The sequence below is a fragment of the Spodoptera frugiperda genome, chromosome 26 (genome assembly GCF_023101765.2).
Source record: "Spodoptera frugiperda isolate SF20-4 chromosome 26, AGI-APGP_CSIRO_Sfru_2.0, whole genome shotgun sequence".
NCBI lineage: Eukaryota > Metazoa > Arthropoda > Insecta > Lepidoptera > Noctuidae > Spodoptera > Spodoptera frugiperda.
In genome coordinates, this window is record NC_064237.1 from 13,606,840 (window position 1) to 13,630,020 (window position 23,181).

Genomic DNA, 23,181 nt, shown 5'->3' on the forward strand with positions numbered 1-23,181 from the left:
GCCGTCGATGCATCAACGAATACCGTTACCCCTGCCGTTGACAACATGCTGCTCGTGTGTAAGAGCTCTAATGTACAAAAGTAGTCAATGTAATGCTTTTATATTTACCTGAAATCCAATTACCCCTTCCCCAATCTTCTCAATCCCTGAATCCCCAACAATCCTCAAATTCCTAACTCCCAAAATTAGTAGTAATACCTCTGGTGTTTCCAGTTCCCATGCGTGTGTCCTATCGTTTGCCGGCTCATCCCATAATTACTTGATGTTAGTATTTCAAGATGCAATTAGTCTAGAAACATACCAATAAATAATACTAGAGTAATACCCAATCTATAATTTAATTAGCCACCAAAAATTGAATTGAACTGAACATTTTACATGAAATTGCTACAATCTGCTCTTTAGAATCCTCAACCCACTAACTACGAACCTATTTACTATGATTTTAATTTAATCGTATCCAGTAACGGATAAACCGGTACCATTAAACATCGGCATACAAATAACTGTAGTCCACGTGATAATAAATAAGATAGCACATAAGCAAAAATATTGACCGTTTAATTACAATCACATATGTTTGTTAGGTAACATATACAAAAAATGAAATAAAGAACAAATATTGAAAGAAGCTCAACACAACAGCAACATAGGTAGCATGACTCCCTTATTGTCCTATATGTGTCAGTTCTCCAGGCAACTCTTCGAAGCGTTTCACATGGGGATCTTTCTCACAGACAAACATACACACGGCGTTTGCGCCGTGGTCGTCGAAAGTACCGATTTTCATAAAAGCCCCTCTATCCTGCACCCCCTGGAAGTTATCCGGCTGGCCTGGGTTCCATTTGTTGTACACGCTTTCTATCCTTTCACCTGCCAATACATAATTATTAGATACCTTTATATAATGCTAAAACAAAACCCAAACATACAATAAAATGGGAGACATGTATAAAGTTATTTTGTGGTCTTTTGTAGAAAAAAACTACACCATTTAGATTGAAACTTTCCTGACGACAGGCAGGCAATTAATGCGTGGTGCTCCGTAATGAAATAGCACTCCAGAAGAACATTAATTTGGACCAATTGACTAGTAAATCGTGTGTAGTAGTAAAAACTTTACTGAACTCACCGCGAACAGTGATCCAAGTGCGTTCGTGTCCCCATGCCCGCAGCCCCACGTGGAACCTATCGTACTGATGGGCATCTTTCCCTGACCGTTTAGGGAACATTTCCTGAACGACGGCAACCTCTGTGGCGTCGTTCAGGATGAGCAGGTACCCTCCCTCGGCAGCGCATATCTTGTATGCATCAGACCATGTCTGTTTCTGGACGTGTGTCTTGTAGCAGCTGCCAGTCTTCTCATTGAATTGATACGCTAGAAAATTATCGTGTTTCGCTTAATAACATATATTATTTTATTGTAACTTTCGTGAAACATACTAAATTAATTATTATGTTATCGGCTTACTCACGTACTGTTTTGACGAGGAACGCGGCGATTGTCGCGCTGCTACTGACAGTAGCAGCGCGACAATCGCCGCGTCGTGTGTCGCGGAATGCTGCTCATGAATATGAGCCTCTAGCATGGCTTGAAACTAGTCGAGTTCCTCGTCAAAACAGTACGTAAGTAAGCCGATAACATAATAATTAAAATCATATATTTCAATAATACATTTTTGTAGATCACACAAGTTGCTGCACGACAAAGTAGCCGACTGCGCAGCTACTGGGCCAACTGTGTGTTCAAATATTGGAATTGTAATATGAGGAGTTCGTATAAGTTTTGGAACAACTGATTGTTGGAAACTAAATGGAGAAAAATAGAGTTTTGATATCTTCTATACAGGTGTCCTTGGCAGTATGGAGCCAACTAAACAGGGGCGTAAAAGAATACATTTCCTAACATTTTTATCTGAGTTGATACTTTTATTAACGGTTCAAAAGTTATGATAAATTCTTTAATAATTTATACTTACCATCATCAAATGTTCCACAGATGTTCATCGTCAGGTTATCCAGCTTCTTGTAGCAGATGTAGGGTCGAGGTTCCGTACATTGCGCCAAGACTGCAAGACCATCACTAGTCATGGCGAGGCAGTCGCCCGTACCCTTGACCTTACTCCAACTCAGCACCAAGCTGTCAAGTGGCACTCCTGCAATCAACAGTTACCCATTTACGTACCTACGTTTGTCATGCAAAAATATTTTTATTTTAAAAAATCCCTTTGTTTTATTATAGAACTAGCGACCTGCCCCAGCTTCGCATGTGTGTAATGGTGATATATTATGCATGTATTATACATAATTATAAACCTTCCTCCTGAATCTTTCTATCAATTAAAAATCTGCATTAAAATCCGTTGCGTAGATTTAAAGATTTAAGCATACAAAGGGGCATAGGGGCAGAGAAAGCGACTTTCTTTTATACTATGTAGTGATTTGCACTTAAATAGGTTGGCTGGACCAGGGAAGTACCACCCTCTCACAGTAGGAACCTGCTATAGTTGGTGATTACCAACGTGTGAACTGTCACGTCAAAAGAATGTCACTATCTCTCTCAACTTGCAATAAGTGTGAGCGAGAGATCTGATAAAAAATTACTTATGTCAGTTTGCACGTTTCAAATGGCCCAACTATAGCAAATAAATACTATTAGACATTTCGGTTTAAAAAAATCGTAACCTAAAAGTGTGTACCCATAATAAAAGCATAACTTTAGCCTCTATTACATGGGACTCGTAACATAGCGAATAGTGAAAAGTGATTGTTGTATGTGCTCCTCTGCCTTCCCCTTCTGGGATTAAAGAGCGTGATATTATGGTGTTAATTATTATGACATGCGTTTAACATAGGTGTAAGCTTATGAAAACATTTCAAACTAGTTTCAAGCCATGCCAGAAGCTCATATTCATGAGCAGCATTCCGCGACACGACGCGCGACAATCGCCGCGTCGTTGTGGAAAACTAGTCGAGTTCCTCGTCAAACAATTATGTGAGTTACAATAAAATTATGTTAATTATGTTCTTATTCCATGACGTCAATCTTGGTAGCATAAGTATGTATGTACTACGTTTATCGTATAACAAGAACATACGTCGACCAGATGGTCAATGTGCGACGTTTAATCAGTCTTGTATATCATTGTAATTACCTTCTGTAGTACAAGCCACTTGACTATATCTTGTTGTTATAGTAGTCGCAAATAGGTACAACTACCTTAATATAAAAAAGTGTAAAACTGCATATATGTATGTATACAAAGATTTTTAACAAAGATGTGCACTACAAAACAACAATGTAACAATTAATTTATTTTTGCAAATGGGCTATATAAAACCACTGTTACACGACAAAACAAAATTATTATAAAAAACATCTAGATGAGGCCGGCATTTCCTATCGGACTACTCTGAGAAGAAATGCCGAAAAACACTCAAAGGTCTCTTTAAAGCCCAGGCAATGTTAGAAACAAAATAATTATGTGTGATAGAATAAAACTAATCTCATAGTCTGATAAAAATTTTACCTTCTACAGAAAAGAAGTCTCCTTTAGAATTCAAATCGTGCGTCCCTAAGTGGATTGTTTGCTCGAGGTCCATTCGTAAGGTCTTCTCAAAAAGGGCCTTCCCCATTTCCTTAGTCAATGGGGACGCGAGCACAGCGCCTGAAACACAAAGTGTATAACGCACCCTTAGGATGAAAGTGACCGAATCCAAAAACTGCAAGTTGTGGGAAATGAGCCAGAAAGTGTCAAAAAATTATAATATTGAATACATTTTAGTATCCTTTCCGCATCCCACGACATATGGTGAATTTACTAGATTTATAAATTAATTCTTTGGTTGTAGAGTATATTTTATAACGCCAGTTTATGATAAAATCTATGATGATCTAAATATTTATGATGAAATTTTCAGTTAAATCAATTTCATGCTAAGTGTGCGATAATATGTAAAGTGACCAAATGAATTGTAATTCAACTGAAGGGGCTATTGCCTTTCGTTCCTTTCCTTTCGTTACCGGGGCTCCGGCTTGACAAGCAAGAGTAGGAACAGAGTGGTTTTTAGTCAGGAAGAGTATGACACTCCCTCTCGCCTCGTCCAAGGCGGGAGAAGTAATAGGATGACATTCCGCCTCAAAAAAAAAATGCAGGTGCTTCCTCGTACCGTAACCCATAAGTTAAGAGGTGGTATAGAGGTGTTTGGTGACAACGACCATAAGTACACTAGAGGTAACAACACAAGAGGTGTTACAAATGTGTTGTAGTTCACGTTACATTGATTTTGCTATTTGCTTTGCTTTTTTGGGCTTGGACTTGTTCCTGTGTTAGTAATAAAGTGGTAATAAAATAATAACTATGTAATTAGTTATTTTACAGTGAAGTTTTAGTCTAGTTCTTAATTACCTTCATAGTGACATCGAAGGAATGCTTGCTCCCATGTGGCGGGTATCGTGTGCACTTTCAGCCAACCATTCGCGTTCACATTGAACAAGTAGTCAGATGTACATTGCACATACTCTGTAATAATTAATAATTGAAACTAGTTCCAAAATGTGACTCATATGAAGAATATTTTTTTTAGGATATCTCTCGCACTTTTCATTTAAACTAGGACATATTTCTGTCTACAAAAAAAAACAAACTTACAAAAACTTACCTAAGTTTAGTACGAACAAGTTCGACAAACAAATGAGATATATCTTCCACATTATTGCGTACTACATCTGTTCACTGATGAAGTCGTAATGTCTTGATTCTCAAACACCGCATGTTATATGTAAAAGCACACGGCTCCTCATCAAGCTGTGCAAAACCAGTATAAACTGACCCTCGAATGTGCGGAAAGATCATACAACGCGAGACCATGATCAACTAGTACTGTATACCTCGATACGTATCGAGCCGAATGTGCAAACTTCATGATATACCTAAATGGTTTTTATAAGCTTACACATATGTTAAATAAATGTGCGCATCAACTTCTGAATGTGCAAACTTCATGATATACCTAAATGGTTTTTATAAGCTTACACATATGTTAAATAAATGTGCGCATCAACTTCTATACTGATATATAATATATAATAACAAAAATAAAGTTGATCTACTAATAAACTACAGTCAGCAATTTAATCGTTTGATAGATTTTTAAATATTTAAAGTCGTGACTTCCCGCAATACGTGTTTGTAGTGTAACATGTCGGTAAACCACCCGCAATGCCATCGTGAGCTAGGCATTGAGCTCCGGCAAAACAATTCAAGGACCATAAATAAAATTCAAATGAAATAAAGTTTCAAATTTATTAAATTCTGCAATCGATTAAAATTTGTTTACATTATTTTTACATAATTAAAACTTAGGTATATGAACAATATTTGACTAGCGGCCTATTGTCCTAAAACTTCGGCCAATCCTTCGGGTAGCTCTTCGAAGCGTTTTACTTTAGGATCCTTCTCACAGACAAACATACATTTGTCACCAGCGGCATGATCGTCTAAAGTGCCTTTTCTAACTAAAGCGCCAGTTTCTTGGACTCCCTTGTAGTTGTCCGGCTGTCCCGGGTTCCAATTATGGTATACATCATCAATGTTTTCTCCTGCCAATGAAAATAATGCATATATTAGAAAAATATGGAAACGAGGGGAAGACCACTGCTGCAGTAGCAAATAGGAAGAAAAGTTTAGATACGCTCTAGTTAAATAAATGATATGTACGATGAAAATCACACTTGATCGCAATAATTCCCAACATTTATATAATATACCATATCGACATATCATTAACATATTTTTTTAATTTTTTAAGTTTTCCCACACTAGGATTTTCTCCTGTGTCGTGTGTACATTTATAAACAGACAATTTCACATACATATGACACCCAGACCCGAAACAACTATTTGTGGATCACACAAAAATTTGCTCCGTGCGGAAAAAAACCCCTACACGCTGCATGGCAGCCAGTTGCCCAGCCACCGCGCCAACCGAGCAGTTAATATAGATTATATTATGTATAGCTCTTATTACTAACTTCAAACTTTTTTTTGTTTTTAAAATTCTTAAGAAAATGTACATAGTATAATAGAGATGAATGAACGCTTTGTACCATGAATAGTGATCCAAGTACGTTCCGGTCCCCATGCCCGCAGCCCCACGTGGAAGTTCTCCCATTCGTTGGGCTTTCCTGGCCGTACGGGGAACATATCCTTGATGATGGCGGCCTCTGTGTCATCGTTCAGGATCACCAGGTACCCTCCCTCGGCAGCGCATATCTTGAACGCGTCAGGCCATGTCTGATAGACGTTGTGTCTCTTATAGCAGCTGCCAGTCTTATCGTAGAATTGATAAGCTGTAAAAGTTAAATTACATTAATTAATCGTCATGAGTAAACATAGGTAATAATCTAAACGGGGACTAAAAACGGTTATGTATATTACAAACACGATAAGGTATCATCCCCTATTGTAAAATGTTAATGTCATATTTGTACCCCTACTTACCGTCATCAAATGTTCCACAGATGTTCATCGTCAGATTGTCCAGCTTCTTGTAGCAGATGTAGGGTCGAGGTTGCTCGCATTTCGTGAAAAATGCTTCCCCGTCGCGTGACATCGCCAGGCAGTCGCCCGTACCTCTGATATTACTCCATTTCAGCACCAAGCTGTCCATTGGTACTCCTATAAGCAAGAAATACACTTTTGTGGTGAATTCATATTAAAAACATAATAATATTTATTGTAGTGACCATTTGCAGTATTATAATAAATATGATTAGACCAACTTAAGTGCGGTACTTCCACTAGCATTTCGTAAAAATGCTTGTGATTGCTTCGTCTGGCAATGGAAACCATGACTTTCATGTCTTCATGAGGAATGTGTATATACATCATCTACACATATTTTAAGCAATACCTCTCAATTGTTCTACATAATATACTAAATATGTTCTAGAAGAAAAGTTTATTATAAATCACAAATAGATGTACCTTCTACAGAAAAGTAGTAACCACTGGAGTACAAATCATGTGTCCCCAAGTGGATTGCTGGGTCACCGATGCCTGCAAACTTGTCTTGAAGAGCCTTACTCAGTTGCTGCGTCAAGGGGGACGCAAGTACCGCACCTGAAACATTAGATAAAGGAAATTGGTGACATTCGATCTGTGACAGAGTTATCAATCACACTAATATTATAAATGTGAAAGTTTAGATATTTGAATGTTTGTCCGTCAATCACGCTGACACTACTGTACGGATTTTGATGTAATTTGGTAATTACACAGGGTATGAGCAGAATTGGGTGATTTGATACTTTTTATCCCACGGGAATGCGGACAAAGCCTCTGGCAAAAGCTAGTTAATTATAATGTTTATTTTTATTTAGGCCAATATACAATTTTTGAAATTATCCCACTCTCTTCTAAATCAGGATCTTCCGACAACAGCATCGATCTAATGTAGTCTGTAGCGTCTCATTGTACAATCTGTCAAGTTACTTGATACGAGCTGATACGAAAATAAATATTGAGTCAGTACAGAGAAAGTCACCATTCATTGGCTACTGAGCCCACCGATGTTTGATAAAGGATATCAAAAGGAAGAGTATTTATTATAAAAATGATTTAATTGTAATGTCCTTGATGAAGCACATTGAAATAGCATTACTATAGTATAATATAGTATAAACATATGACGAACCTGTTATCTCTTATTTAGGTTTCACTTATCAGTCGTCTGAAATAATCGTTTCGAAGTAATGCAAATTACGCTCTTTGGATAGTAGTTAACCTCCGGGTCACTATAATATCAATACGATATACATTTTGTTTGTGCTGATAACACAATCCAATTTCACTTGCGACCAATACTTTGTGACCAATAAAAGTAGCTTATGTTACTCCTTAGTACATCAGCTACCAATTTAAGCCCCTTCAAAATCGGTCCAGCCATTTCTGATAGTAGCGAGAACAAACAGACAGATAGAGAGACAGACAGCCAAAAATTGGGATAAATATTATTTTAGTGTATCGTATCGTATCGTATGTGTTATTTCTTTGTTACAAATAGACACTCCAATTTTATTTATTAGTCTAGACTAAGAAGTGTACCATTTTTTGACAAACCGTGTGGCATTAATGTAGGAAAATGAAGGCAGAAATCAAGGTATGCGTCCACAAGCCTGCATCGTACGCATCGCACGCACCACACGGGACGGATTTTAGTCTGTCTTGTATAGAAACTCACGCAACTGTGTCCACTGATCCGCATCGTACGGACCGCATCATCAACAACGCCTACATGCGATGCGTACTGATGACGTCATACAGAATGCGTACGATGCGGGCCTGTGGACGCTTACCTTAAATGTCCAATGGTTTATCACTGGCTAGTTTTTTACTGAATGAACAAACCTTAAGTTTAAATGTCGCCATCTGGTGAGAACCAAAGAACGATATTCTTCATTACCGACCAACGGATTTAATTCTTGAAATATTCTAAATTCTCATGTTTTATAGCATGGACATCTATTTCCCTATAAGTATGTTACTCTTTACTTGAGTCCAAAGTTTAGTTTATTACCTTCATAGTGACACCGAAGGAATGCTTCCTCCCACGTGGCGGGTACCGTGTGCACTTTCAGCCACCCATTCGCATCCATGTTGAACCAATACTGGGGGGTGCATTGTGCCCTGTCTGTAATTTACGTATGTTAAATACATATTATTGGCCAATGGTACATTATAATTATAATTTTAAAGTTTATGTATATTTGTCTTCAATGTAATATGCATATAAAACCTTACTACCTTATCTACACTAAGTCCAATTATTATTATAATAAAATTATCACACAAATCGTACGATAAGTTGAAGTATGGGAGAGCCACACGAATGTACCGGCACGACCGGAGTGATACACCTCACAGAAAACAAATGTGAAACAACGCTTGGGTTGTGGGCGTGAGCTTACCGGAGGCCCTTTATTCAATTCCTTAATGATCTTATTCATGGTCTACCTTACTTATAAGCCTGATAACGATTAAAAGTAAAATGCTCTTACCTAAGTTTAACATGAACAAGTAAGACAAACAAATTAAATATATTTTTAACATTTTTGTGCACTGTATCTGTTGACTGTAGGAGCCGGAATGTCTTGAACTTGAGATAACACATGTTTATATACAAAACATACTTATTATAATAATAATTTGCACATTATTCGCATTGGAGTTGCTGCACAGAACCGAAATACGTTTTTAAACAAAAGTTTTGACTCGATACTTGTATTGTGGTATACTTTATTTTTTAAAACGTTGTCTGTTATATGATTGGATCGAAAATAACAACATAGTATTGCATGTACATGTTTTCATAAGTCACAGTACCCTTAGTGCGAGTTTGCTTTACGTTAAAAGCGAAACGCGTTCGGCGCTCTGATTGGCCAGCTCGAATAAACCAACCAATAATTACTGTACTGTAGTAGTGTGACTTATTGTATATGTAACTCATATTAAGGGTACAGTCTATAGGGCACTGATAGTAACAAGTAACATAACAGTGACACATAACATGTTCACTATTGCCGAACTAACGGTCAAATACTCAAACGTCACTTAATTTTAAGATACTCTCAAATATAGTTCTGTCCCTACAAATTCTTTGTAAATGATAGAGATAACACGACATTTAAGTACAACTTAAATTTGAAAATACTTGACATTACCAACATTTGCTGAAATCGACGCTTCGATGTAACATGTACGAGTACCATACAATCAGTCAACATAACAACAACATAGTAACATTACGTCATTGCTACAATATTAGTTCTGTTTTGGTTCAGGGAAATCCCAACTCCAAGATAGGAATTTTATCAAATGTCAAGCATACTTTTTTTAAGGGGAGAACAACAGGAAAATAGCTCCAACATTCGTGGCACGACGTAGTGTACCCCCCCCCCCCCCCACGAGGTGAAGGTTACAAAATCAGGTAAAAACTGGTGTGTATTAACTTAATTATCAACATATTGGGAGTTATATGTATAGTTTAAGTGTGGGAGAGCCATGCTTCGGCACGAATGGGCCGGCTCGACGGAGTGATACCACGGCCTCACAGAAAACCGACGTGAAACAACGCTTACATTGTTTTATGATGTATGAGTGAGGTTAACAGAGGTTTAATCCCTCCCCCCATCCCAATCTTCCCAATTCCTGATTCCTCAACAACTCTTAAATTCCTGACCCCCATAAGGCCGACAACGCATTTGTAACACCTCTGGTGTTTCAAGTGTCCATGGACGGGGGCGATTGCTTACCATCAGGTAAAAATTCTTTAAAAAAAATATCGGTGATTAGCCAATGCTGTATAGTTTTTAATGTATTCGTTTATTGATATTAAATTACTTTTACTACAATACCAAGTTCAAAAGCCCTTAATGATGACATCACGTCGTCACACACCAAGTGTTTTGAATTCTAAGCCCCCGGATGCAGCGTGCAGTCTCCAAGATGGCCCGTGCATATTTTAAACGCCATTAACCCTTACCGCTCACTAAAGACCCATTTCTAAGCTGCCCTACATTCGAAGCTTCTCAAGCTAAAGTGCACCTTAAAGATTCTGCTTCAGATTCTAAAATGCTTTACTTCTCCTACAGCAGTTAGGGTGTTCTGCAAATGTTCGTTGATGTGAAGTCACGTCGTGCCATGCATGGTGAATCAAGATTCTTATTGATTTTGCATACATGAGCGGATTAGTGCTCGACCTGGTCCACAGCTGTACACTCTGTACATACCGATACTCAGCACTATGGTGCGGTGCGATATGCCATTTACATATAATATGCCTATCCACATTTAATATGAATCCACCAGCTTCTGCGGACGACTTTGTTCACTTGCTTGCGTGGCAATGGCATTAATGTTACTATCTGCCATCAGTGTCTGCATTCAAGGTGGGAAAGGTTTAATTAAACGACATGTCCTTCTTTATTTACAAGAAGCCGCCTCATGACATGGCAGAAGATAAAACTGGCTGGCTGCCAAAAGAAACTGTCAATCGTTCAATGTCAACAGAAGAATAAAAACATAAGAAGTATTACATAGTAATTGCAATAATTATATAATTTGATAGAAATGCCGACAGTGTCCTTGGCGTCGTTTTGTAAAGATGGTGGAAATCAGGGAACGTCTGCGCGGGGTCGAGAGAGTGCGCTCACATCTGAGACTAGGTTCAGCAACTTTGGAGAAGGAGAGTGTGGGGAACCGTTTGCTCCTCATCATTTACAGCTAGACTTCACTCCTGAGACAGAGGAAGACACTGCTTTTGTGCAGCAGAAGATCATTGACTTCTGGGAGTTGGTCAACAGCACGCCTGAGATACAGCACCTCTTGGTGATACCGGTACAGTAGATGTTTATTATTTACCTTCAACTCGCTATTTCTCCGGTAGGTTGATCGGGATCGACATTAAATTAATCAGAATATTATTATGTTTCACGCCGCATGTTTTCAAGCCACGCTAGGGGCTCTTATTCATGAGCAACACAGTGTGACACAACACGGCGAAAGTCGCGCAGTTAGTAAACCTTTAATCATAATAGTTAATTTAGTATGTCTCGTGAGAGTTATAGTACAAAAAAAGCATATTAATTTTTAATAGAGCAGTAATATGCTCGTCTATCATATCGTGGGGGGTAGAGTACTAATTGGGAGTGTATACCGTCGACGGAGATGTCGATAAATACTTCATGCTAGTTTGATTCTTGGTGTACGACTAATGGAACTCGTAATTAGTGTTTGAGCTGGGAGCTTTGCTGCATAATAGCACTTATTCCTAATAGTAATAGTGCCTACAACCGCAGGGACAATGTTCATGGAGTTGTGCCCAGACTGCCAAACATATAGCAAATAGGCCCTCTATTTTCTAAGACTGATTTGTTAAACACTCAGGAAGGCATGAACACATCATCGTAAGTCGTTCGCGGCTCCGGTTTATGTAAGTAAAAAGTTAAAGTGTGGGAGAGCCATGCTTCTGCACGAATGGGCCGGCTTGACACCACCTAAGTGTTACCACGGCCTTACCGAAAACCGACGTGAAACAATGCTTGCGTTGTGTTTCGTTGTGTGAGTCAGGTTACCAATTCCTTCCATCCCATGCCCCGATTGCCCAACAACCCTTAAATTCGTAACCACCAAAAAGCCGGCAACGCACTTATAACGCCTCTGGTGTTTCAAGTGTCCATGGGCGGCGGCGATTGGTCACCATCAGGTGATACATCTGCTCATTTACCGGCGTGTTTCATAAAAAAATCGTGTGTTATTTTATAGGAAAATCGTAACTCATTCACGACAGCAAGAACTGAAGCCATGATCACTACTCCACCGGAACCAAAGCAAAGTAAACCGAAAGTGGTGAAAATGGAAAAAACTGCGATCTCATCACTCGACTTATTTAGCAAACCAGGTATGAATGCCCATCTGGATTTCTTTGACACTCACCAGAGCGCGCTGATGTAGCGTAAGGTCCCATTTATCTACTTCTTGCCACCTGGGTCACCTGGAGGCCTACTCTGGATCTCGAATACGAAGTTTCGTTTAATCTTCGGCCGTAGGTTTTATTGATTTACTAATAGAATTACTTGAAATAACGTTTTATTTTTAACTTCATATCAAAATCTATTTGTTTATCTTCATTTCATTCGTTCATTTTTGTTCACGAAAGTTCGCAATAAATGGAAATGTAGTATGCAATCTGCGAAGGTTTTCTTTCGTTCGTTCATTCGTTGAATTAGAGTAGGCCCCCAGCGCCCAGGACACTAGTCAATCATCTATTGAACCACAGACAATAGTATGTATAGCATCTTATTTGACTTGTATCTTATTTGATTGTCCCAGGAGCGATGACAGTGACCTCATCATTGCACACGTCCCTCTCTCGGGCCTCCAAAGAAAACAACCCAGACTTGTTATGTAAGTAAATACTAACATAATGTATTGTATTAACTGAAGTAAAATTTATATTTTAAAAACAATTCATAACAGGAGATAAGATAATACTACGTTGATAACAATGCAAAGCTGGCGCAACGTAACATCACTCCTTTTATCCCCGAAGGGGTAGGCAGAGGTTGCACATTACGGCACGTAATGCCACTATACAATGTACACCCACTTTTCACCATTTGTGTAATATTATAAGACCCAAGTAATATAGGTGAGCCTATTGCCATGTAATGGGCACAATTCCAGACTCCATGCTACTACTGAGAAATTTTCGAAAAACTGAAAAAATACTTTGCCCGACTCGGGAATCGAACCCGAGACTCCTTGTTCGGCAGTTGCACTTGCGACCACTCGACCAACGAGGCAGTCAGAGTGCAAAGCTGACATTTTCTTTTTTTTTCAAGCATCGGGTGAACCGATGAGTACTACCGCGACCAAAGCGGACCGACCACAGAAAAATACTACAAAAGCCAAGAAGCTGTGTAAGATCCTTAAGAAATGGGACGACAACCATCCCAAGTAAGCCCTTCTTTTCACCTAACTCCCACCTGAAGGAAACTCGACTCCATACAAGAAACTCCCATATGTAACACGACAATATATCTTACTGCCACGCAATAAAGATTTGCAATAAATAAGGTTATGTTGTATAAACAAAAAATACAGTTATCACAAATTCATAACAATGTTATCAATAAAATTAGCTGACCCCGTGAAATTGGTTTCACCTTGGAAACTGTTCTGTGCATCTTTGATAAACTTTTAGATTTTACATAACAACTTAAACAAAAAATAATAAACGAAATCGGTTCAGCTGTTCTCGAGATTTGTGCTTAGCAAAATTTTTGGGATGCATTTTATATTTTAAATTTGGCATCAAATATCGGTCTGTTTTTACCTTACCTGGCTTCAGCTAGTTATTTAAGAGATTTACGTGTAAAAGAGTTACATTGTAACCTATTTGCAAAAATAAATATCATTTATCATTTTATAGCAACTGAAAAAAGTTTCTTCATAAAATAAACATTTTTTTATTAAATTATGGGGAATGAATATTTTATGAATTAGTATTTTTTTTATTAAGGCGCTGTGCATAGTCAAAATAGGATTGATTTAACAGTGTTTTTGCCCAATGTTTACATGTTAGAGCAACAAAAAAAATATATGTTAATCTTGATCATTTTTATAAATGGACCACCTTCTTCAAAACACGTTTTCTATAAATTTTCTCGATAGAAAAAAATCATAAACTAACCATTTAAATTGAAATTCTAGCCATTGTAACTATATTATTTATGAACATATCTTAATAAAATTAATAACAGTGACGTAATTTAAAATAATAAAAGGATCTGCCGCATTTATTTATCGATTGGAATGAGATATTTGTAAGGATTAATATAATGCATGAAAATAACTCAGAACGAATCGAACAAAACGTCGTCCGATCATGACATCTATTCGTTTCTCTTTCATTCCTACGCGGACCGGCAGTGACCGCTGAGGCGCGCTGCTTGGTGGACCTATGTCAGTTTGTGTCAATCGCCGCTCAGAAAATAATCATTCACTAACATATCTTTTTGCTGTTTGTAATATTTTATTTTGTAATTAGCATTTTCTAAGTTGGGTTGTCAGAATATTTTTTTGTACGAAATCGATTTGAATTATAAGTTGTGTAAATACAATTAATTTTTTCTTATACTATTACCGCGTAGCATGGTGCAGATGACACATTCAGTAACGTTCCGTATCATTCTTAAAAGGAGAAGGGGACTTTTGGGCCCAGCAGTTAACTAGTTGAAATGTATATTAAAAAAACCGTCATATTTTTCTAAGGGAAATCACAAAATATGGTACCTTTTTTCTATCTAGGAAGCGAGAAAACTTAAATTAAGTTGTGTAATAATGTATGTAAAATAATGTATGTATAACGTACTCTTTGATTTAAACTTCTTAAAACACTTCTGTCTGACTTCAGTCAGTCACCGATTGACAGATGACACTTTCCCTATACTTATTATACTCTTTGGATGACACTCGTTCGTTGTGTTTCGTTCTAAGTGCGCACGTATTTTCCATGTTTTATTGTTTAACCCCACGACCTCGGCTTTATAAAGGACTTTTGACGGATCTTGAATCTATAAATTACCTGACTCTCTATTTTGGACAACTGCAACAAGCCTATCAATCGAATATTGACGACATAGATCGCTGTGTAAATTGTACGATTGCGACTAGTCGCTGTAAGTCTATTGGCAGAAGAGTCTTGGAAGATGAGGCGACTTTATCAGTTATTCGTCAGTGGCGTGCATCTCAGCCTGTATAATATGGTATCTCAGTTGGGAAAGATACCAAGAAAATATACGTACCCCGAACCCCTACACAATTCTAAGATGACATTCTCCTAATTATTCAAGATGATTAATACATATTTTATACTAATATTGGTGTTTTATTTATATATCCTCCTGTCCCTTTTTACCCGACTGCGCCAGAAGGAGGGTTATGTTTTTCGAGTGTATGTATGTATGTATGTATGTATGTATGTATGTATGTATGTATGTATGTATGTATGTATAATTGTTTGGCACGCTCTGCAGCCTAAACGGCTTGATGGATTTTGACTTGAGAGGTGTCGTTAGATTCGTATTTACTGTGAGAGTGACACTGGATATATCAAAATAATAAAAAAACAAAATGGCGGATTTTTGGCGCCAAATTCGAATATTTCTCACTCTCTAGCCTAAACGGCTTGATGGATTTTGACTTGAGAGGTGTCGTTGGATTCGTATTTACTGTGAGAGTGACACTGGATATATCAAAATAATAAAAAAACAAAATGGCGGATTTTTGGCGCCAAATTCGAATATTTCTCACTCTCTAGCCTAAACGGCTTGATGGATTTTGACTTGAGAGGTGTCGTTGGATTCGTATTTACTGTGAGAGTGACACTGGATATATCAAAATAATAAAAAAACAAAATGGCGGATTTTTAGCGCCAAATTCGAATATTTCTCACTCTCTAGCCTGAACGACTCGATGGATTTCCGCTCGATAGGGGTCGTTTGATTCGTATTTACTGTGAGAGTGACCCTAGATATATCAAAATAAAAAATAATAAAACTAAAAAAAATAAAATAAAAAAAGTAATTTAAAAAACTCGGACAAAAACCCGACTGCGTTTCTTTATAATATTAAAATGAAAAAGCCCCTAAAACAAGAAAGTCATCGTAAAATTTAAGCAGTCGGGACCCATTCTAAATGTAAAGACTTTGTGAGGGCACATACGGCTGGCTTTCTAGAATGGGTCCCGACTGCTTAAATTTTACGATGACTTTCTTGTTTTAGCGGGTTTTTTCATTTTAATATTATAAAGAAACGCAGTCGGGTTTTTTAGTTTTTTAAATTACTTTTTTATTTAGTTTTTAAAACATTAGTGCCTACCTACTGCTTCTAAGGGCCTATGCACACCACGTTTTTTAAACGCGCCGGTGCCGCGCATTTGTATCGATACAAACGACAACAAACTGCTCTGCAGGAGAAAAACGCACGTAGCGATACAGACGCGATGCAAACGCGCGTGTGTAGCGATACAGACACGCGTGTGTAGCAATGCATACGCGCGTGTTATCGATCCACACGCGCTAGTGCCGCGCATTTGTTTCGATATAAACAACAACAAACTGCACTGCAGGAGAAGAGAACAGCCGTCGACGCGCGTTTCCAAAACGCGCGTCGACGGTTCGGTTCGCTCAGCAGTTGTTTCTATCTATCTTTCTATTTATCATCACTGACAGGACTATTGTAGCCAATAAGCCTGATATAGTGGTGATAGACCGACAAGCACGCCGCACGATGATAATCGATATCACCATTCCTCATGACGAGAACCTCGTGAAAGCTGAAAAAGATAAACAAATAAAATATCTTGACTTGGCTCACGAGGTTGTCGACATGTGGAGTGTGGATTCGGCTATCATTGTGCCGATAGTCGTGTCGGCCAACGGATTAATACCCAACAGCCTCGACAATCACCTTAGGAGGCTGGGGTTGGGCGGATGGATCAAGGGCCTGATGCAGAAGGCAGTACTTCTCGAAACGGCACGTATTGTTAGAAGGTTTCTGTCTCTGGAGCCCTAACCACCGGTAGCTTGGACCATGCTCCCGCTACTGGTCGGCTCCTATTTATATATTTTTTAATATTATTTTATTTTGTATGTTGTAGTATTTAAAAATGTAAATTTAGATAATTTTAAATAAATATAGATAAGAAATTAATGAGAATTCAATGTACGCTGCGAGTATCGATAGCGATAAAAAAGATCTTTCTAATGTCCATCCCTAATCATGTGGTACTGAGAGACGTCAACGTCATACAGGCAACTGTCACTAGCGCAAAAACTATAGTAGTAGTAAGTTTATGTAAATTATTGTTCGATTTCGGTTTTAGTCATAAAAAAACAAAATAAAAAAATTAATAAAAATAAAATAAAAATGTATACAACATAATATATATTGAAAAAATAAGAAAACAAAAACTAATACGAGTAATGAGATTCGATCTTAAGGATCACGGAACGCGATTCTAGACAGCAACGCATTGGGCCAATCGTCCATGAAACTATGGAAGCGAAATTACGCTCCTAAATAAAATGGAATACGCGTATCAATGACATTTGCGCGGTGCACCCCTCAGTACACGAGACCCACTTCACCTGCTTCCCCCCTCAAATACATAAAAGTCGTCTATTCACCGCGCCTTAAGACAACACCTAACAATTTCAGTACTTATGTTATGTAACCTAATGTTCTTCAGATACTTTTCGAATGAGATTCTTAGCCAGAGCAGACCAAATTAATTAAAAAGTGTAGTAAGTTGGAAGTTAATTTGTATTTCTGTCTATCAGGTCCATGGAACCTCCTGGACACCCGCCACGGTTCGACCACTGCGTCATTCAAAGATCATCATAGAATAAATGATGCATTTTACTTTTTGTATATTTCAACAATACGTTTTCTAAAATATCTGTTAACTAGCCACAATGAATTTTGATATTGACTTCTTAGTTATGTTCAAAAAGATTGGCAACCCACTTGTAACTCCTCTGATGTTGCGAAATGAGATAACTTAACCAAACCACGTACCATTTGTGTATGAATGTTTGATGAACACATCCATCGAACTTTGATGAAAAGAATCATTTCACATCCCAGGCTGAAGCACTGACGCAAAAACAGACGGAAACAGAGAATGACCAATCGTGTGGCGAGCCGGTGAAGGCGCACCACCTGGTGATCGACTTTGCCCCCGGCAGGGAAGACACGCCGGAGATACAGGAGCGCTGCCACCAGTACTGGCAGAATAAGAACCGTCAAGAGTATAACGACATGGTAATTCTACTTTACATTGTAACCAGCTATTTGCAAGTATATGTTGGCGCGCTCCGTCGTGGCTTAACACCAAGCGAATTAGTGTTAAAACGCCGTCCTATTAAAAATTAACTTCTAGATTGGCTACTTGAACAACATTATCTGGTCATCGTCATCAGTCTGCCCTGTGGGTTTCATTTGGAGAGGCATATGGTCAGCAATGGATGTGTGTGGTGGGTAACAACGTATGATGGTAATAATTGTATCTCGGCGGCCGACGAATAGACGGTGTGTAATCTGGTCTCTAATTTCCGAGAAACAAACTATAAACCACTTACCAAGAGTAGGGAGAAGAAAATAAATAGAAAAATAACAACATATTTTATTTATAACGTCACGCATTTAATCCCCGAAGGGGTAGGCAGAGGTACACAATATGGCACATAATGCCACTGTACAATATACACCCACATTTCACAATTTATGTTGTAAGTCCCATATACTTAATAGGTGAGCCTATTGCCATATACCGGGCACATTTCCAGACTCCGTGACTGAGCAATCGAAAAACCGAAAAAAGTCCAGCAATACTTCGCTCGACCCGGGAATCGTGACCCCTTGCCGAGTGTTTGCAAGTCGCACTTGCAAACACTCGGCTAACGAGACAGTTTAAACTATTTCATCTTACCTTTATATTTTATTTTTCTAGTCCTCGAAGAGTAAAAACCTGATTGATTTGCCACATCCCGACAGGAGCATAGAAAGCCAAAGTATTATACCAGCTGTACATACGCACAAGAAACATAACAAAAAAGGTAAGATAAAGTTAAGACCCAAATCGTCCCCACCCCCATTTCAAATCCCTAACCCCCATAAGGCTACGCATTTGACTCCTCTGGTGTTTCGGATTGACCCGATTGCTTACCATCAGGTGATCCGTCTGCCAATTTGCTGTCCTATACCATAAAAAGAATACACATTACACACTGCAGTGAGACTTACAGCAAAGAATAAATGGATGTACTTCGTCTGTGACTAACTCTTCATTGCATGTTTTGCAGGTAACGTACAAACCGCAGTAGACTCGAGCACAGTCATCCAATATCGTACTTAAATGACACGCATTTTGTTACATTTTGTATTTTTTACACTTTATTACATTTTTTCTATCTATTTTTTTTTCTTATCATTCACATTTTTGTAAACCATAATAAACGGGTGTGATGCTAACGGATCGGGTCTGGGTGTCTTCAAGGAGTCTCCAAGATACCATCTGAATGTACTAATGAAAATATTTTCATCTATAATTTAGTGTGTTCTTTGAAGAAAAAGAAAAATAAACTAGAATAGTTCGATCTTTTTATATTTCAACTTATTGTACAATGTTAAAAATGTAATAATTTAAAAGGACATGTCTATCAAAGTAAGTTCTGTTCCTTCACTTCCTGAACCCTGGTAGGCAGACACGACCGCGAAAAGAGAGCACAAACTCTAGAAACGCTAATGGGTGAAAATAGGGGTTGAAATTTTATAGTTTAGTCACAAAGTTCGTAATCCACGCGAGTGAAGCCGCGGGCATCAGCTAGTTGTCGAATAATTGTACAGAAACACCCAAAAGCAACAACATAATTTTTCCATCAATTTTGAGATCGTTGGATATTGCTTCATTATTGCACATAGATGCTGATTTTTGGACGAATTGCAACCAGTGAGGGAGCTACATTTTGTCATACATGATGCGCATGCTCTGGTGGTCGGTCTTGACGCGGGCATCGAACTGGCGCATGTCGGACCGGCAGCGCGCCGCGCGCTCGGCGTCGTGCAGCACGTAGTCCCTGACTCCGCACGGGCAGCACGCGCCGCACTCACAGAAAGCACAACACGCCTGGATGGCGCCCAGGGCTCCTATAATTTAATTTATAAATATAAATAATTCACAACACAACATAAGATAAGATTTAATCTCGGCGAAGGCTAAAATATAAGATATTCAGGTATGTCCGTTTTCACCAACTTCTCCTAAGTTTTAAGGAACCTCTTAGATAGATTGGTCTATGACACAGATTGGTTTCACTATCTTATAAGTGTACTCATAACAATACAAGTAAGGGAGATAAGTTTAGGTTCATGATTCAGATATGATAAACCATTACCCCTAAAGAAGCGATTGGTGAAGATTGACAGTCTTTTAACTAAAAGGCTATCTCACCCATAGCCTTAGCCATCTGCGCGTACCGCAGGTACGGTGTATCAACGTCCTCGTCGATGGGAGCCTGGCAGATCCTGACGACGTGCGGCACGCGCACCGCCCCGCGCTCCGTCACGTGCAGGCGTCGCGACCGCGCGAACAGCGGGCACGGACTGTTGGGGAACACTTTCTAGAATACACAGAAAATATGCGAAATATCTATTAAATTCGTCATCATTTTCATCATAAGTCACAACACCCACATATTGTCCTAGATCACTTTCGAGCGTCCCAGAGAAGGATCGAAGGTTCCTCAAAAATGACCGCGACTCCTCGATCACTTTCTAGCGTCCTCAATTAAGTTCGAGCGACCTCGTATCATTTTCGAGCGTTACTCTATCACTTTCGAAAACGAATCGAGCGTTACTCGAACGAAATCAAGCGTCCTTGAAAAATTGTATTAAGATTGATATATATTTTTGACTTTATAAAGCTAGGTTACCGTCGGCCATCTCTTAAAGCAGAGAGGTAATGGTTTCCTCTCCAGCAGCAGTTCCGCTGATGTGTTCTGGATCTCGCCTTTCCACTTGCGTCTCCGACTCTTGCACACTGGACGGCATCTGCAGATAATTTTATTACAGGTGCATTAAAGCAATTTAAAGCAATATTATTAAAAAATTGAACAGGTGCATTAAAGCAATTTGTAATGCAATACTTCAGTTTCTATAAAAAAAAATGGTAAAAAGCGCACAATAGGGATGATGAAGGAGTATAAAAACGTGATGGACTAATTAATTAAGTCCATCAATAAGATATTTCAAAAAAATTTAAAAGTCTTTGTTTGCGTAAGAAAATAAAAAATACGTGGCTAATATTTTAAAATAATCTACAAGTCATCTACCCTATTGTTGTAATACAAGAAATAAATGAACAAGTTGCATCTCAAGCCATAGAATAAACAGATATCTTACTTGCACAGCTCGTTGGTATCCTTTGGATCCGGTTTATTTTTCGGCAATTGAATCATTCTTAGCCTAAAACGTGTGAAGCGTCCAAAACTAAAACTAACTAAAATTGGATTGTGACAGTTTTATTGTAATATATGTGTGTATCTCCATTTGTTTTCATTGTACCATAGAGTTATATCATTTATATTCTAAATTGTACACAAAAGTTGTACATCAATTTGACAGTACTTGAGCAATAAACATTATATTACTCAAACTCTTTTGTCCAAAGCAGGTAAGTACTCAAAAAGTGATACGTAAATCGTAGTTGAAATCCCGTGGAGTCGTAACGTGGACTAATTACAACGACTCGGTAATAAATACTTCCTACTTAAGTGTAAACAAAAGGCATTTGTTATCCCAGTTAGCGCAGAGTCAAGTCTTCACTTTAATAAGGAAAGTGTTGTTCAAAGCAACACCGAATTCGTAATTAAAAAGTTTTAATTCTCCTCCGTTCTGAATTATTGTTACTAAAGCGTAATACCCAAGTTAAAGACTCTGTTTTCACTTTCTGAATTTCTTTGGGAAATTGGACGGTCTTCAATTGGCGCGGAGTTTTAATTTTTTTCAATGGATGGCTTAAGTAGTTGAGTTTTTTCATCCCGCTGCTCGATAAAAATAATCTTAAAAGCTATTCAAATTATAATTATTTGGAACAGGGAAGCCAGGCGATTGGTCGGCCTTTTTTGCATAGAAACGTAATCATCTATGTTCAAATTTTATTTAAGAAATCTCGTCGGCTTAGCTTGATATCACAAAATAAATCTGTGTTCATGTTGGTACAAACTTCACCGATCAGTGTAAACACTAATGGCAGTACTCGGAGCACACTAGACGTAGGTATCATATTGTTCTAGCTGATAAACTCTCGTGTTAATGAAATTTAATCTCTGATAATTACATGCGGTGCCGGGCGCCTGGCTGCGGCGCTCCCGCCAATTTCCTATAATTATCGGGCGGGAGCGCGGGAAATCAGGTTTGCGGTCTCCTCCGTCGGCGCCACGGTCGCAGGAATCTCATTTGCGCTCGAGATGCCGAGGAGGAAAGGATACATGCAGCACGAACTATCTTTGTTTTTAGTTCGTTTCAATTTTTATTTTATTAATACGTAGTTTTCTTTTGATACGTTGGTTCATATTATTATTCAAAGTTCAAGAATTGAGTCTATAATACCTCTGCGTTTTAATAGGATTTATTTTTAAAAATAAAGAGTCCATTCTGCAGAGAGCTACATTTTATAAAATCTTCAATATCAACTAAAATAAAAGAGACACCATTAGAATCATGGCATGTCTAACCAAAATCGTATAATATTCAAAGATGGCTGTCACTTCCACGTATTACGAGAATACGGAGCACACCACAATACACAAAAGATTCCGTTTCCAAGCGAAATGTAATTATAAATACACAGTTTTCAACCTCACGCGGGACTTATTCTGGTATTTCACGTTTCACGGTGATAGTCAGGTCCCCGGGGCTGACTTCGGGCCGCACGGTTACCGCACATCAATTTGCTCAAACAGATCAAACGCTTTCCCAACCTGTAAGTGTACGCTGCGGGAACTTGCGGTGTTTACATGTTTACGGGGTCTCACCACGACCCCATCGCGGT

At 38.4% G+C, this 23,181-nt stretch overlaps 5 protein-coding genes across 5 annotated transcripts; 2 read left to right on the top strand and 3 right to left on the bottom strand.

The window, feature by feature from the left end:
- Positions 1–540: 540 nt before the first annotated feature.
- LOC126912542 (C-type mannose receptor 2-like) lies at positions 541–4,830 on the bottom strand. Its single transcript, XM_050705079.1, has 6 exons — positions 4,663–4,830; positions 4,410–4,523; positions 3,531–3,668; positions 1,980–2,156; positions 1,133–1,378; positions 541–873 (listed from the first exon to the last, which is right to left on the bottom strand). Exons 1-6 carry the CDS (start codon positions 4,712–4,714, stop codon positions 668–670), a joined length of 933 nt encoding a protein of 310 aa, XP_050561036.1. The 5' UTR covers positions 4,715–4,830; the 3' UTR covers positions 541–667.
- Positions 4,831–5,289: 459 nt separating this feature from the next.
- LOC118264375 (macrophage mannose receptor 1) lies at positions 5,290–9,218 on the bottom strand. The gene is made up of 6 exons (XM_050705080.1): positions 9,062–9,218; positions 8,581–8,694; positions 6,990–7,124; positions 6,504–6,680; positions 6,110–6,352; positions 5,290–5,602 (listed from the first exon to the last, which is right to left on the bottom strand). The coding sequence occupies exons 1-6, from the start codon at positions 9,111–9,113 to the stop codon at positions 5,394–5,396; spliced, it is 930 nt and encodes a 309-aa protein (XP_050561037.1). The 5' UTR covers positions 9,114–9,218; the 3' UTR covers positions 5,290–5,393.
- A 1,527-nt stretch (positions 9,219–10,745) lies between these two features.
- LOC118264572 (uncharacterized) lies at positions 10,746–17,972 on the top strand. Its single transcript, XM_050705158.1, has 5 exons — positions 10,746–11,399; positions 12,327–12,462; positions 12,894–12,968; positions 13,406–13,520; positions 17,909–17,972. The coding sequence occupies exons 1-5, from the start codon at positions 11,133–11,135 to the stop codon at positions 17,970–17,972; spliced, it is 657 nt and encodes a 218-aa protein (XP_050561115.1). The 5' UTR covers positions 10,746–11,132.
- Positions 17,973–18,043: 71 nt separating this feature from the next.
- On the top strand, positions 18,044–19,544 carry LOC118264536 (uncharacterized). The gene is made up of 4 exons (XM_050705159.1): positions 18,044–18,097; positions 18,216–18,392; positions 19,081–19,186; positions 19,433–19,544. Exons 1-4 carry the CDS (start codon positions 18,044–18,046, stop codon positions 19,483–19,485), a joined length of 390 nt encoding a protein of 129 aa, XP_050561116.1. The 3' UTR covers positions 19,486–19,544.
- A 438-nt stretch (positions 19,545–19,982) lies between these two features.
- On the bottom strand, positions 19,983–21,715 carry LOC118264518 (uncharacterized). The gene is made up of 4 exons (XM_035577047.2): positions 21,531–21,715; positions 21,062–21,179; positions 20,581–20,749; positions 19,983–20,276 (listed from the first exon to the last, which is right to left on the bottom strand). Exons 1-4 carry the CDS (start codon positions 21,584–21,586, stop codon positions 20,089–20,091), a joined length of 531 nt encoding a protein of 176 aa, XP_035432940.1. The 5' UTR covers positions 21,587–21,715; the 3' UTR covers positions 19,983–20,088.
- Positions 21,716–23,181: the final 1,466 nt, after the last annotated feature.

Excerpts from the sequence above, each read along its gene's own strand:
- LOC126912542 (XM_050705079.1), bottom strand. The coding sequence starts at position 4,714 with ATGTGGAAGATATATCTCATTTGTTTGTCGAACTTGTTCGTACTAAAC. Across the intron at positions 4,524-4,662 it reads CTTGTTCGTACTAAACTTAG|AGTATGTGCAATGTACATCT; the intron begins GTAAGTTTTTGT and ends TAATTATTACAG. Across the intron at positions 2,157-3,530 it reads AGACTTCTTTTCTGTAGAAG|GAGTGCCACTTGACAGCTTG; the intron begins GTAAAATTTTTA and ends TGTTGATTGCAG.
- LOC118264375 (XM_050705080.1), bottom strand. The coding sequence starts at position 9,113 with ATGTTAAAAATATATTTAATTTGTTTGTCTTACTTGTTCATGTTAAAC. Across the intron at positions 8,695-9,061 it reads CTTGTTCATGTTAAACTTAG|ACAGGGCACAATGCACCCCC; the intron begins GTAAGAGCATTT and ends CGTAAATTACAG. Across the intron at positions 6,681-6,989 it reads TTACTACTTTTCTGTAGAAG|GAGTACCAATGGACAGCTTG; the intron begins GTACATCTATTT and ends TCTTGCTTATAG.
- LOC118264572 (XM_050705158.1), top strand. The coding sequence starts at position 11,133 with ATGCCGACAGTGTCCTTGGCGTCGTTTTGTAAAGATGGTGGAAATCAG. Across the intron at positions 12,463-12,893 it reads CGACTTATTTAGCAAACCAG|GAGCGATGACAGTGACCTCA; the intron begins GTATGAATGCCC and ends TGATTGTCCCAG. Across the intron at positions 12,969-13,405 it reads AAACAACCCAGACTTGTTAT|CATCGGGTGAACCGATGAGT; the intron begins GTAAGTAAATAC and ends TTTTTTTTCAAG.
- LOC118264536 (XM_050705159.1), top strand. The coding sequence starts at position 18,044 with ATGAATTTTGATATTGACTTCTTAGTTATGTTCAAAAAGATTGGCAAC. Across the intron at positions 18,393-19,080 it reads GTCAAGAGTATAACGACATG|TCCTCGAAGAGTAAAAACCT; the intron begins GTAATTCTACTT and ends TTATTTTTCTAG. Across the intron at positions 19,187-19,432 it reads CAAGAAACATAACAAAAAAG|GTAACGTACAAACCGCAGTA; the intron begins GTAAGATAAAGT and ends CATGTTTTGCAG.
- LOC118264518 (XM_035577047.2), bottom strand. The coding sequence starts at position 21,586 with ATGATTCAATTGCCGAAAAATAAACCGGATCCAAAGGATACCAACGAG. Across the intron at positions 20,750-21,061 it reads GCTTTAAGAGATGGCCGACG|AAAGTGTTCCCCAACAGTCC; the intron begins GTAACCTAGCTT and ends TGTGTATTCTAG. Across the intron at positions 20,277-20,580 it reads GCAGATGGCTAAGGCTATGG|GAGCCCTGGGCGCCATCCAG; the intron begins GTGAGATAGCCT and ends ATTAAATTATAG.